Below are 15,479 nucleotides of genomic sequence, written 5' to 3' on the forward strand. Positions count from 1 at the left end.
CCAGAGGACAGCGGCTGCGGAGACCATTCAGGCAGCAAGTGCTTGCTGCACATCATGAGGACATTGGCTGGATCTCCAGAACGCATGTAACACCCACCCACATAAAAAACATGGCACATGTGCCTGCAATCCCAAGGATGCAAAGGTAGAGGTTGACGGTCCCTGCAGCTTGCTGACCAGCCAAATCTGTGAGCTTAGCGAGATACACTGTTTTTAAAAAAAATAAGGTAGAAATATAGAGGAAGATATCTAAAGTTGATCTCTGTGAACGTATATGTATACACACTCACACATACACACACATACTTGATGTGGGATTCCCCTCTGTATGCTGTGAATACCACTGGTTAATAAAGGAACTGCTTTGGGCCTACAGCAGAGCTATAGGGGAACAGAGCTGGGTGGGGGAGAGGAGTGAGGGTGTTGAGGGGACGACACTAAACTGAAGGCTGGGAGAAGGAGGTGGAGTCAGAGAGAAGCCATGTAGCCCCACCAGAGACAGATGCTGGAACTTTAGCTGGTAAGCCACAGCCATGTGGCGATACACAGATTAATAGAAATGGGTTAAATTAATACGTGAGAGTTAGCCAATTAGAAGCTAGAGCTAATGGACCAAGCAGTGATTTAAATAATACAGTGTCTGTGTGATTATTTTGGTTCTGGGCAGCCAGGATGAACAAGCAGCCCCCTTCAACACACGCTCACACGCATGTACACACTTAACACACTCATGTGTGCACACATGTGCACACTCACGCTTACACACATGCACACACATGCACACTCCTGACCCATGCATGGACAAGGGCCTGGTGCACTCCTGTGGCAGTCTCTAATAAAAGCACACAAACTCAATTTAAACATTGAAAACCTGCAGAGAAACCCAAATTGATGGCCAAAAAGGCTACCTAATAAATGCTAGCAAAGGATCAAGCCACGAAACACAAGGAAATACTGGACACTGACAGACTGGCGGACACACAGAAGATGGGACAACTGGAAGCAATGCGGAATCTGAAAAATGACGGAGAAACCCTGCACTACCCGAACAGGACGCAGGTCAGCTGAGAGCACTGCACCCACACTCATTTCCGGTGACCATCGCTGTACCGTGGGGCCAGTGCAAGAGTACAGGGCCAATCTATTTTCACAGCTTTGTTTACATCCAAAAATTTTACATCAAAAGAGTAGTGTAAATATTTTAACAAGTCAAAAGGTACTCACATCTGTCTGGACAAATGCGTCTCCTTGATTCATCTCATATTTGACTGAGAAGGAAATCTAGTATTTAAAAGAGAACATTCCGTCATGAATTGAGTAGTTAGTCTAACACTGACACTAGACACCTCACCCCACTTTCACACGAGTAATCTGCGTCTGGACTGTGCCGTCTTTCAGCAACCACTCTTGCGGACACTGGCCTTTACCCCAGAGGTGCTTTCTGAGAACTCTGCACTGCATTACGTGTCTCTCAAACATGCACGGAAGGAAAGAGTTCAAGCCAAACCAATCCTATTTTGTCTTCAGATAGATTTCTGTCACTGAGAAAGATGATCGTCTTTGTATCAAAATTATTAATTAGCTACACAACCATATTCTAAGATGGCAAAATATGCAAACATCTGAACAGGACACCTGGGGACACCATGGTATTAAGGTGCACACATGCCACAGCACACGTGTGAAGGCCGGAGGACAGCTCTGTGCAGTCAGGAGGTTCCAGGATGGAGGCCCTGCTGCCAGCTCCTGCCGTGCACTCTCACCCGCTTGAGTAACCAGCTGCGCTGCTCTCTTCTTTCTTATGCTTTGGTTTCTCCACACTTGGTTTGCAAATTGTGGACAAGATTAATATTTAAAGAAAGGAGTGCTTGCATTAGAATGAGAGGTTTTAGGAAGTTTAAGGCCAGGCAGCCTTTCTTCTGTTGCTATTTAGCATCCGGTAATGAACCCACATAGATCTACTATTTCTGAGTTCCTGGTTTAACCAGGCAAGGAAACGAAAAAGCAAAATGCTCAGAAAAGACAGATCCAGACGCTGTGTGTCTCCACATACTCAGCCACTGGCAATCCTTTCACTGAAAATCCTCACCCACCCTTGGGATGAGGAGTCCAGACTGCTCTTGCATAGGACCTGAGCTGAGTTCAATTCCCAGTTCGCAGTGAGTGAGCCATCCTTAGTTCCAGCTCAACTCCAGCTCAGTTCCAGGGGATCTGATGGCTCTGTCCTCCGTGGGAGCCTGGGCTCACATGTACATAGCTGCTCTATCCCACTATACAATACACACGATTAAAAACAATAATTTCATTCATCCCTGCCATAAGAGCTCAACTTCTTTCTTCTATTAGCCACTCTTGATTAAGATTTGAATATATAAAGAGATTTGTATAGGCGATGTCAGCATGATATCAATATGTACAATGACGGGGGAACTGATGCTAAAGGACTCACCTTCACAGACTGGCTGTTAGCGTTTCTGAGGTCAACATCACTGTAGGCGATGGTCAGTAAGGGAGTATATATGTTTCCATTCTTTGTGTTGGGTACAAGGCGTATGCTGTTAAAAGAAAATATACTCAAAATTATAAATATATTTAACTCCTTAAACATATATTTATCTCTTTTGAATTTTATATAGACGGTTAAACCTTGTATTTTACACTCAGTTAGTATGGGCTAAGGAGGCTCACTATAAACCAGGGGTTAAACCGCAGCTCATCCTCACTGCTAAACCCTTCAACACAGACGTGCGCTGCAGGAGACGAGCTTGAAGCTCTGCTGACGTAGGTTCTGACACACAGTGAGATCCCTGAGGCACTGTGAGCAGTCTTTAAGGACAGCTGGAAGAGCTGTGCTACCTGACACCTAAAGACTGGCAGACAAAACGCGCATCTTCAGATAAGGAAGAGAAAGTTTCACTACAACACTTGTTACGTCGAGTTTGCTTTAGGCACAGTTTGGCAAGTATAACGTTTAAGTATCATATAGTTAGTGAGCCCAAAAAGAAAAATGCCAGCATGGCCTAACCAACAAGTCTACCCTAATTAGGTTTGATTTCATTTCTATTAGCAATTCCACACTGGCAGGTTGAGCAGATGTTAGAACACAGTCCATACGGATGTCAGCACAATGTATGAGAAAACTCTCACAGTGCCCGATTCATAAAATTGCCACAAGAATCCAAATGAATAGTGGGAAAATGGCAGGCTGCATGGCGGCACTCAAAGCAGGGAGAATGAGATCTGCCATGGAAGGAAACGGGGACGAGGAGGCTGAACTCACAGTCAGTTCTCAGTTCTTATTCAAGATCTATCTTAGCGACCGGCATTAACTTCCTTCCTCTTCCTCTTCCAACCTACTGCAATTCACCAGGTATAGAGTGACCTAGAACGTGAATCTGGGCAAACTCCTGAGGTCCTTCTGATATCAGTTCCCCCCTTATCCCTTAACCCCTATTGGTCTATGTCAACCTAGATATCTAAGAGAACCTGACGTATCATTTCCATTCAGGTCTCCTGACTTTTAGTCTGGCCATTCCTGGTGCACACCCTCCTCATGCTCCTCACGGCATGGTCTCAGATGCTCCCAAATCTGCCCTAGTTATCTGCTTACCTCAGTGATATCTGGGTAGCAATTCGAACTACTCTTGGTTGACTTCTGAGGTCATTTTCTCGTCCACTGACTGCATCCACTAAGAAGATGCGCCGAGTAAGAAGCCACTTGCTGGAGCTGCTGTCTTTATTATAAAAAGGGAAAAAACGGCATTGGGAAAACTGCTTTCAAACGGCTTAAGATGGCCCTCACGACATTTACTGACAAACCAAGATTAATGCTTAGTATTTGTTCTGAGTGAGACAGCCACAAAGAGCTGCTCCTGTCAGAAACTGACGTCTTCTCCACTCCTTGCCTGGGCCGTATTTTAAAGTGTGGACAACAACAAAAGAAATCAGCGTGTCCCCAACAAGGGGTGAGAATGGTGGAGGGAAAGTCAGTTTACAATTTCAGTCACTTTCCTCAGGACATTCTTTAAGCAAGGATATGATTCATAAAGTTCCGAGAATGAAATCTGTAAACGGGCCCAAACACAGCAGCCACACTGCCGCTTCATGGCATGCGCCTTGGGGCATAGCACATAACCACACCCTCGGAGGGCCCGGGGCCCGTCAGCACTGCCAGCACTGGTCTGCAGGCACTGAGTTCAGCCACGAGAGAACAGAGGAGAAGGTCTTACCTTGGTTCACAAACATCTTATTGTGTTGGAGATTTAGGTTTAACACGGGGACAGCCCACACATAATGGTGCTCATCTTTGTCGGTGTACTCTAGATAGACATCATAAAATATAGGACTGGGAAAGTCAGCCAGGATTTTAGAGAGAGAGATTTCACACTAGGAAGTAAAATAAAAATATAAGTGTCACGACTCAGAATTAGAAAGGATATTACCATTAAACATTTTATAATTTTGTGAAGAGTCTTTAAAAACAGCATTTGCATGTACTTCCAAGAGAGTGCCAAAATGGAATTGGAAATTCTTAAAGGCCCCACTCCAAAAAAAAAAAAAATCCACCCAGTAAAGAACTTCTGTTTTTAGTCTAAACACAAGGAGAAGATCAGCTTTGTCTTTGAATACTAAGTGCATATCAAAGAAGAGGCCTAACAACTGCTTCTGTCCTACAGGACACACAAAAGACGCACACGACTGACGGGCTCCCCTCACTGTTCCCTGCGGTCTATGCTCATCCGTCACAGGCCCTCACCATCTACACACCAGGCCATCCTGTCTTCCCAACATTGCCAATGTGGGTTCTGCATGAATTCCCTTCTGGCCATGCTTCATCCAGCTTAGGTTACAGAGATAACTTGAGCATCACTGCCTCCCCAGTCTTCCCGTGTTTCCCTGGGAACCGGTATCTACATATCTACACACATACACATGTCTACAACATACCACTTGGACAGTCTCTGCCATTCTCTGTCTACAAAGGTATTTGTTTACTGAGCTGTGTGAACTTCTATGATTGACAACCATCTACACTGCAGTAATCATGGGTTTAACCCTACCTGGAGCAGCACTTGGAGTAATCAGCTAACACCACTGGGACCCGTTGGAGCAGATGCCAAGTCCCTCTCACCTTGTTTAGGACTGAATGGCTCTGCATCAGACTCCTACAAGCTGTCGACTCTCCCTGCTCACTGTGGTTCGTGTTGTTATAAAGGATGATGACATAACCCCTTATAAGTCACTTCTTAGCATAAAATAAACTCATGTTTATGGTAGAAAATTTGGAAAATATAAGAAATAAAACAAAAATCATCTCTGGCACAACTGTCCAAACTGATAAATAAAACTGTCTATCTTCTCCCAATTGGTTGCTCATGCTGGTTGACTATGAAAATCTGATATAATAGATACTTAAAACTCTGTAGATGACAATGTATCTTTGTCTTGATGATTAACATGTTTTGTGTCCAGATAATGCAAGATTTATTAATCAATGAAACTATTCATTACCATTAAATGGATTTCCAATAAAAAAATATTGTCACTAAAGAACAAAGTGAGACTACAGACTGTCTAACAAAGACAGAGACACTCACGTTTTGCTGGTAGGTTGTTCCAAAAGAATAAGCTGCATCCAGTCTTGTCTCTGTGTCTGGACAAAGCTTTAGCAGAAGAATACAACTGATGAGCATCTCTTGCAAATGATTTCTTTGCTCCCTTATGAACATCTGCTCTATTTTCTACTACTTTAATATGAGAGGCCAGGCAGTGGTAGTGCACGCCTTTAATACCAGGACTTGGGAAGCAGAGGCAGGCAGATCTCTGTGAATTCAAGGCCAGCCTGGTCTACAGAGTGAGTTCCAGGACAGCCAGGGCTGCACAGAGAAACCCTGTCTCAAAAAACAAAAGAAAACAAAAAGCTAAAGGACTATTTTTTGTTATAAACTAAAGTTATAACTTGAAAACCAGTCTTAAGAAAGTCTAACATGGCACTGGTAAGATGGCTCAGCAGGTAAAGGCACTCGCCACCAGGCCTCAGCCCCGGCAGAGGCCACCACGGTAGAAGGAAGGGAACTGACTCCCACAGCCTTTCTGTTATCCTCCACACACCATTGGTGACCATGAACACACGCACACACACACACACACACACACACACACACACACGCATGCACGCACGCACGCACGCATGCACACACACACACAAAATGTAATTTAAAAGTTTTAACTTAACATGCACACCCCATAACAGATTCTCTTCAAAAAACACTCTAGTCTGTTCCTTTTGTCCTTGCCTCAGACAAAAATGAAATATACAGCAATGTTTTAGCTAGAATCACACTTACCTGTAAAACACCACCTTCTAAAGTTTGCCATTTGATAAAATTTCCTCTTATGTCATAGGAAGCAGCAACAAACTTCAGCTTGATGTTTTGGTTAAAGAAAATAATAGTAAAAGAATGTCAAATACTCTATGAAGGGTATTTTTATTACTATTTTTTCAATGTTAACACTATTTTTGCTGAAAAAATTAAATTCAACTAAATTTATTTGAATGTGAATTACTCCCACTGTCGGTACATTTAAACACACCCACCATAAGGCAGGACTGGTGTTTTGCAGAGGTTACTTCAAAACTGCGGAGAACACCATGCAGGTGCCTTTCTCTCAAACCCTTACATGAGAGGAATATGGAGGGAGGGTCCCGTGTATCATTCTGGAAAGTTCAACACCTAGAGGTGGGAATCAGGAGCTGTGGGGTGCGGTGAAGCTGTTTTAAGTGAGGGCACGAGTCTGCATCTGGTAATGACACCACACTTCTCGGCCCTCCAAGTGCTGCCAATCCACAGAATGCAGGCATCATGTCAGACAGCCCAGCTCCACACTACGCCGTTTCCACAGCAGCTGATGTCTATACAGCTGAATCAGTAAACTTCTAAAAATAATCTTGGAAATTAAGAAGTGTGACCAGTAACTGTCTCTTCTGAAGCCAGGGCCTTGTGCCTGTCAACTAAGCATGTCACCCCTGAGCTGCATCCCCGGTCAGTCACTTATTATCTCAAGTTAGCAGCTCACATGCAGTTATTCCTCTAGAGATGTGGAGACCTGTACCTGGTTCTGTCCTTTAAAACTGAAGTTTGTAGGAAGAGGGGTGGTACCGAGAACTTGCGGGGCCAATCCTGGCTGGTCTCCATAGAACAACCAAGGAAGGTTCTGCCTCCTGTGAACAACCAGACTTGTCTTAATGAAAGGAAGAAGCAGTGATTTACTAACATCTGTGAAAACATCTGTACTGAGTTCATCTCAGAACACTTCAACAACCAAAATCGCCTTACCAGAACGGGACAGAATGAACGCTGCTCAATCCAGCAGTGCTTTCAAAGATGTAATGGAACAGGCGGCACGCGTCAAAGGTGGTAGAGTCATAGGAGTTCATGTTCATCACACATATATTTCCAAGAGCCTGGCAAGATGTCAGGTTAGCATGAACCTGCAGAAGGGAGGGGGCAACAGCAGCAGGGCAAACAAAAGGTGACAGGAAAGTTATGTGGACAATTAGGTAGACAAGAACTTTTCATCACTTTTTCTCATGTGTCTGTGGATTTGCCTACATGGGTGTCTGCACTACGTGCATGTCTCTGTACCATGTGCATGTCTCACTCCAGCAGAAACCGGAAGATGGCTTTGGTTTCCCTGGGGCTGGAGCCACAGAAGGTCGTGAGCCACCATGCGGGTGCTCGGAACTGAACCTGGGTCCCTGCAGGAGCAGCAAGCACTGTTAAAAGCTGAGCCATATTCCCAGCCCCAGAAAATAAATTCTTAATACATGAAGATGAATAATAAGAATAATTTAATTATAAATTCTGGGCAAAATATTAGCATGAGTACCTGAAAGAAGTGAAAATATAGAGAATGATATTTAAAATAAAACCATTAAAGAGAATAGTTTTATTTTAAGAAATACCATGGTTTATTCCACTTTGATTTATTCCACTTTGCTTGAGTAATTTATTTTTATGAATAACAAAATCAAATTATTAGCTGAGTTTAATTTCTCAACTTCCTTTCCCAGTTTTCTCTACTTGGAAAAAGCAACTCTACTTTGGTACTCAAGTAGAAAGCTTCAGAAAGAACTTGCCTCCATTCCCCCCGGCCAGCTTGTTAATGCGTCTCCAGCCACACCCGTGTTCCCCCCACACAGTGTGACATGACTCTAAGTCATCTTGCTCCTGTTGTTGCCCCATCAAATCTGTTCTTCATACCACAGCAATACTTTCGAAACCCGCACTCAGACAGAGCCCCCTTGGCTCAGTGATCCTTATTCCTGTGGTGGTCTCCTCTTCGGACACTCTTCCCCTTCGTATTTATGTGGCGTACTAGCACTTCCTTCTGCTTTTGCTCAGATATCACTCCCTAAGACATGCATGCCTTCACCACTCTAGCTATGACAGCACAGGCCAGGCATGCTGGAGCAGGGATCTAATCTCAGTACCCAGGAGGCAGAGACAGGTGGATCTGTCAGTTGGCCAGTCTGGTTTGTAGAGTGAGTTGCAGAGCAGTCAAGGCTTCATAATGAGATCCTGTCTTAACAACTACTACAACAAAACAACCTAAAAAACCAAAACCAAACATAGAAACACACTTACTTCCTTTGTTCTTTATTCTGACTTATTGCCTTCATACACTATTAACAACATGGCATTTATTTAGACCAAATGTAAGGGGGGGGATGATAAGTATATTTTGATTATTTACACGAGGGGAGTTTTTCCTGTCTTCTGAATATCGAGCTGAGAACAGGCCTGGCATATACCATATCACTGTGAGACTCTGCCTAAGTGACATTCAGTTTCTCCAGACAGAAAATGACAACAGTGGTGGTCTGAATGAGAATCATCCCCACAGACTCATGTTTGAACACTCGGGCCCAGTGGGTGGAACTGCTTAGGCAGGGTTAGGAGGAGGTGTGGGTGCTTTGAGGTTTCAAAATACTCCTTGACATTCCCAGTGTTCCCTCTCCTTCTCCTGCTTGTGGATTCAGATGTGAGTTCTCTGCTGTCCCTGCCACCACAGCTGCTCTGCAGTCAGGGACACTGACCTTCTAAACTGTGAGCCCAGCAATGGGGACTCTCACCCTCTGAACTGCGAGCCCGGCAAGGAGGACTGTCAACCTCTGAACTGTAAGCCCACTCAAATGCTCTCTTCTCTAGGCTGCCTTGTCCTGGTGGTTTGTCACAGCAATTGAACAGTGACTAAGAAACCACCAAATAACCCTGGGGACATCATATGTGTGAACTGCACAATAGTCTACAGCCTCTACTTCAACCCAACAGAAAGCCTTTACTCATTTCAGAACATATGACTAAAGAGATGATCCACTCAGAGAACTTTAAACTCACCCAGCATGCAGCTGCCGCCGCCTGCAAGTGCCGGGCAAACCATTCTGAGTTTAATGACATCCCCTATAAACAGAAAGATGAAGACAGGTTTAAATTCAAAGGAAGATTCCTTAATCCTATGTCTTAGGAAGACATTAATACATAAATTAACTGAAAAGTGAACAATGCTATTTTCTTACTGTTATTATAAAAACAGAGTCTACTGGAATTAAAAAAAAAAAGCTGATGAGTACCTTCTACTACAATTGAAGCTGTGTGACCAAACAACGCCACTGAGACAAAGGATGACAGAATGTGTACGCACTCCTAAAACACTGAGACAAAGGATAACAGAATGTGTACACACTCCTAAAACACCGAGACAAAGGATGACAGAATGTGTACGCACTCCTAAAACACCGAGACAAAGGATGACAGAATGTGTACACACTCCTAAAACACCGAGACAAAGGATAACAGAATGTGTACACACTCCTAAAACACCGAGACAAAGGATGACAGAATGTGTACGCACTCCTAAAACACTGAGACATCGCATGACAGAATGTGTACACACTCCTAAAACACTGAGACAAAGGATAACAGAATGTGTACACACTCCTAAAACACTGAGACAAAGGATAACAGAATGTGTACACACTCCTAAAACACGGATGCTAATTTTACTAATGCAAAACAAAGTGGTAAAAAGGAAAACGATAGCATCTAAGTATCGATGGCCAGTATGTGTTGACTTAGAATTATTTTAAGTGTATCAAATTGATGAGCACTAAAGAATGAGGAGAACAATTGCTACACAATGGGAAAGTAGGGATCTACAGAGTAATATCTGACATCTCCTAAATGGTGTTTTGTAAACAACAAAGGACATCAGAATAATCTCTGGAATGTCCTAAAACCAAAGGTACCTGATTTAACCAAAGGCAACCAGAACCACCAGGAGACCAGGGTAGCATACATTTCTGATGCTGTTGTTATTTTATTCAGACTGGTTTCATGCAGCCCAGATTGGTCTCAAACTCACTACACAGTCAACTGTGACCTTAAACTCCTGATCCCCCTGCCTCCACTTTCAAGTGCCAGGACCACAGAAGCGTGTCATCAAACCCATTTCGTAACTGAATTCTGAGAAGGATAGGTATAAGTATAAAGCTCAGGTAGAAAGCTGAGACTCCGAAGACACAGTGAGTTACAGATTAACAGAGGAGCTCCAACCAAACCACCAAGAACGCCTCACAGCCACCAGATACACGAAAACACAACTGTAAGGCGCTGTGGGAGCCCTTCAAAAGGCAAAAGAAGACATGCCTTGAATAAGAAAACACACACATGCACAATGACACTCACACACACACATCCACACATGCGCAAATGTTCTTTATGATAAACAGTGCCAATGAACAAATGTGGAAGGCTCCTAAAGGAGAGAATCACAAAGGGAGATTAGCTAGTATGCTAAAAAATTCTCCCCACACCTCTATGGCCACACCACCCTGACTGTGCCTCATCTCAGAAGCTAAGCAGGGCTGGGCCGAGACGGTTCTTAGACGGGGGGGGGGGGGGGGGGGGGGAGGTCTCCTCAAAACAGCAGTCTTCAACTGCTAAGGAGGATGCCGAGTGTAAGGTGCTCATGGCAACCTCATGGCAGGGGTTCAAAATGAACAGTATCAGCAGTGATGAGACAGGCAGACAGACACCGTATGTGCTCTGACATGACGGGACAGACAAACAGACACCGTATGCGTGACAGACCTAAAGTACTGAGCTGAGCACACCGTTTTCTCTCTAATGGCTTTCTAGCAAGCATACACTGAATGTGACAAGACAGGACAGATGCAGGCTGGGTTACCCCACAGACGGTAAGCCCTGGGACCTGAACTGTCAAGTCCATGAGGGACAGGGAGAGACTGAAAACTGTCTCACACTAGAAAACAAAAAGGGCATAACTGCTAAAGCCTGGCAGTTTCAGGAAAAAAGACATCGTTGTGACGTTTTAGAAATATTATTTCCTTTGCTTTCCCTCCAAGACAGGGTTTCTCTGTGTAAGTCCTGGCTGTCTGGAACTCACTGTGTAGACCAGGCTGGCCTCAAACTCACAGAGATCCTCCTGCCTCTGCCTTCTGGGTGCTGGGATTTTAAAGGGGCTCACACATAAAACTTTCTCAATGTGTCTGAAATTAAGCAAAGGGAGAAATGCAGGACAACCTTTCTCAAACAAGCAAAAAAGAATCAAAAATACTCACAAGCTCTCCATAGCGTGCCGGAGAAATTACACGCTGCCGGAAATAACCTGTGTTGCTGAAACACAGCCCACCTGTCTTCACAAATTAATCAGAGAAAAATGTCAAATTACATAGAGGTATTATCTATTGAATTAAAAATATGTATTTCATCCCCTTGATTGTCCTTACCAAAATGTAAGGTTCTGAGCATGTGCAAGACCTGCTGGTATTCACGAACGTTGGTTCACAGCGGACACACCTGGTCAATATAATAAACATCATTTTAAAGTGTTAATGAATGACACTGAGCCTAATTTAACTGAGAACTTATCTTCCCTAAATGGTACATTAGAACACAGTAAGTCAACTAAGTGATTAATTACATAAGCTGGAAACATTAGCCTTGAAAGGGTTTTACATCATTATTACAAGGCGAAGTATAAATGAAATTGGCTAATATAGGACCATTCTCTTAACTACATACATGAAAATATACAGCATGAGTAACACTAAATGGTGAAGATTATAAAATCATGTACTAACAACAGAACCCAACAAACTCATATCAATTGTCCTAAATCAATTTGCACAAGTAGGCATATCAAATACATCTTTTCAGTGAGTTGAGAACACAAGCATGCATAGCCTTCCACCAAATCTGCAAGAACACGGTTAGCCTATCACCTCTGTTATTAAGGAAGGAGATGGAGAGTTGGTCTGAACTAGTGGGGATTGAGACGGGCTGACATGGACATCAGGTATCTATGAGATAGACAGGTTAAGAAGCTACAGCACGCCATGTAACTCAGAACAGGCTGGGGAAGCATCAGAGGGAAAACTTATAAATCAGCTGGGAGCAGATTCTGGAAGTTTTAGCTTGACTCAATCCAAGAGAGGAAATACTTTGCTGCTAAGTTTCACAGATGTTGTTTTCATTAATAAACTCAAAAAGGGAAGAGAAAAGCAGTGCCAACAGGCAAGTGATCAACGTACACTTGCAGAGACACTGAGAATGCGGGGCTCGGTAGGATCTGTTTACACCAGAGGCGTGTGTGAAGAAGGGGAGGGAGTTTTGAATTTATGAGTGGGTACTGAATACATACATGAAAAGGGAACAGAAGCAATATAAAATTGGGCTACCAATCAGTGCACTTGTGTTAGGACAACATTTATTAATGTGCCCTTGTGTTGGTTTAAATGAGAATGGCCCCCATAGGCTCATATATTTGAATGCGCAGTCGTCAGGGAGTGGAACTGTGTGGGAAGGATTAGAGGTGTGGCCTATTGGAGAAGGTGTGTCACTGGGGTCAAGTTTCAAAATCCCAGGCCAGGCCCCGTATCCCTCTTTGCCTGTTGCCTGAAGATTTGGATGTAAAGCTCCCAGCTCTTACCCAGTGCCATGCCTGTCTGCCCCCACTGTGAAGAACATGGGCTAAACCTCTAAAACTGCAAGCAAGGCCCAATTAAGTGCTTTCTTTTATGAACATTATCACAGTCACGGTACCTCTTCACAGAAAAAATGTACGCAAGCCACCTTGTATATGACGTTGTAATATAAAATGGTTTCCAAATCATATGCTATATATACTATTCTATAGCTTATGTACAACTTACATAATAATGAACAACAACCGCTGCCTTTTGCTAAGCAATTACTACAACACTATGTTAAGACCTCTGCATGTATATTTTGAGGAAGGACAGCTTATGAAACCTATGGAGGGAAGAATACATTTCCACGCTACACACAAGGGACTGTGACTACCTAAGGTCAAGTAGTACAAGGCTAATAGAAGACTTGAACACACTTTTTCATGGATTCTGGGACTCAGCTCCTTTACTGTCTACACACACTCTCTCTTGGGAAACACTGAGGGACATAAGGACAAGGTGATATTAATGAAGCTAGCTTGTAGTGCACCACTGACCTGGTTCCTAGAGCACTGGCTTTTGTGAACGAGTTTTCGTTTCCATCACAGAGCTCACAAGTGGCTTGGGATAACAGAGATCCATTAACACTTCTTTCCACTGCGCAGGACACAAGCAGACAGTGAATGCTCAACTCCATACTTACGTAAATGCACAATTACAACAGTCCTCAAAGCAGCATCATTTGGTTGAAAGGCATGTCAACCACCTACATAATAAAGTATACAAGAAAAATCTTTTCATCCCAACTGAAAACATATAGAAACCAGTTTTCTAAGTGATTATAACAGTAAATCAACATTCTCCCAAATAAAATTTCTCAATGTCTTTCCTGTCATACTGGGATGAGGAAACATATTATCTTCATAGATTGCTGGCCAGTTCCCACAAATGGGAGGGCTTTTAATAACCTCCAAACTCAAACATCCCAGCCAGCAGTAACCTTCATCTGTAGACACAGAACTACAGAAGCACCTCCACCGGAACATACTGGGTTATATGGTATTTGATAGAGCAGAATCAAAATGTCTAAAATAGCAGAATGGTGATATACCTATGATTAACTTTTTTCAAGGTATAACAAATTTAATCTCTGAATTTTGTGGGTTTTGACTATTTTAAAAATTGTAAGTCACAGACAAGACGGCACATGCCTATCATGCCAGCACTTGGGACTTGGAGGCAGGGGGGCATCAGAAACTCAGGAAATCTCTGACTACACGGTGAGTCTGCCAGCCTGGTGTAGCACAATTAATAAAAACTCAGAGACAGAAATTGAGGTTCAACCTGAAGGTCAGAAAAGCAAAACAGCCAACCACTGGCTCTTACCTCTACATCAGTCTGAAATGGTGATCCTGCTTCCAGGAATCTCAGAATGAGACTGTGACTGAGAGTTGTCTCCTCCCGTTTTATAATCCTCTCTAGGGCTGGGATTAAAAGCGTGCACCACTATCGCCTGGTTTCTATGACAAGTTAGTGTGGCTCCTGATTAAAGGTGTGTGTCATTACTACCTGTAAGGCTGGCCAGTGTGGCTGTTTTACTATTCTGATCTTTAGGCAAGCTTTATTTATTAAAATACAAATGAAATGCTTCTACAGCCTGGTCTTCACTACCTCAAAACAAACAAGATATATTACACATCTCATTTGTAGGGAGGAGTGAGGCAAGAGAGACAAAACAGGGTGGCGGCTGAGTATAATTAGAATACATTATAATACACATATGAAATTGTCAATCAACAAATTTAATTAATAAAAAGTAAGAATATTATATTTCTTACTCAAAATTGTAGGATGATCCTTATATTTATTGAGGAACTTGGACCTCTAACTGTTGTCCACATTATGAAAACTTCTTTAGCCCGCTGTTTGGGTTTAGGTACTTCTCCGTGTGTCTGTGGGTAGGTGTGACTACGCACGGGTGTGAAGACACCAAAGGTCAATGGATGTCTTCTTCTATAATGTTCTACCTATTGTTTGAGACAAAGTCTCTACAAGCATCAAGATTCTGGGATCCAATCTGTTACACACACACACACACACACACACCTCCTGGTGCTGGCATTACAGATCTACGTACATGTCTGGTTTTCACACGAGTTCTAAACTCTGATCCACGTGTTTGGCTGTAAGTACTTAAATTAACTCACTGAGCCATCTCTTTAGTCACTGGTTGTTGGGACTTTCATTTTATGACATTCAAATTTTTTATGCAATCAAATTTGCCAAATTTCCTTCCCAGGGCTTTGAAGTTGTTTTTCTATTCTTAGAAAGACTTACATAAAAAGAATGTAAGTCTGTCTTTAAGAATTTTCATGCTTTATAGTAAGTATTTAAGTATTGGATTTACTTGGAATTTAGGGATTGAGGTAGAAACCCAATTCAATGATTTCTTAATACCATCAACCGTTACATTATATTATATATT

The 15,479-nt window shown here is 42.9% G+C and overlaps 1 protein-coding gene across 1 annotated transcript in view; it reads right to left on the reverse strand.

Moving 5' to 3' along the window:
* The window catches only part of Tmem67 (transmembrane protein 67), a 37,794-nt gene that overhangs the window by 16,482 nt on the left and 5,833 nt on the right, over window positions 1-15,479 (reverse strand). The window contains exons 4-15 of the mRNA XM_038348282.1: window positions 13,552-13,651; window positions 11,813-11,882; window positions 11,645-11,719; window positions 9,402-9,464; window positions 7,338-7,492; window positions 7,114-7,222; window positions 6,348-6,425; window positions 5,598-5,663; window positions 4,230-4,386; window positions 3,611-3,734; window positions 2,450-2,555; window positions 1,225-1,281 (exon numbers count right to left, since the gene is read on the reverse strand). Coding sequence (XP_038204210.1) covers window positions 1,225-1,281; window positions 2,450-2,555; window positions 3,611-3,734; window positions 4,230-4,386; window positions 5,598-5,663; window positions 6,348-6,425; window positions 7,114-7,222; window positions 7,338-7,492; window positions 9,402-9,464; window positions 11,645-11,719; window positions 11,813-11,882; window positions 13,552-13,651 — 1,160 coding nt within the window. The remainder of the gene's footprint in view (window positions 1-1,224; window positions 1,282-2,449; window positions 2,556-3,610; window positions 3,735-4,229; window positions 4,387-5,597; window positions 5,664-6,347; window positions 6,426-7,113; window positions 7,223-7,337; window positions 7,493-9,401; window positions 9,465-11,644; window positions 11,720-11,812; window positions 11,883-13,551; window positions 13,652-15,479) is intronic.

Source organism: Arvicola amphibius, chromosome 11 (genome assembly GCF_903992535.2).
Source record: "Arvicola amphibius chromosome 11, mArvAmp1.2, whole genome shotgun sequence".
NCBI lineage: Eukaryota > Metazoa > Chordata > Mammalia > Rodentia > Cricetidae > Arvicola > Arvicola amphibius.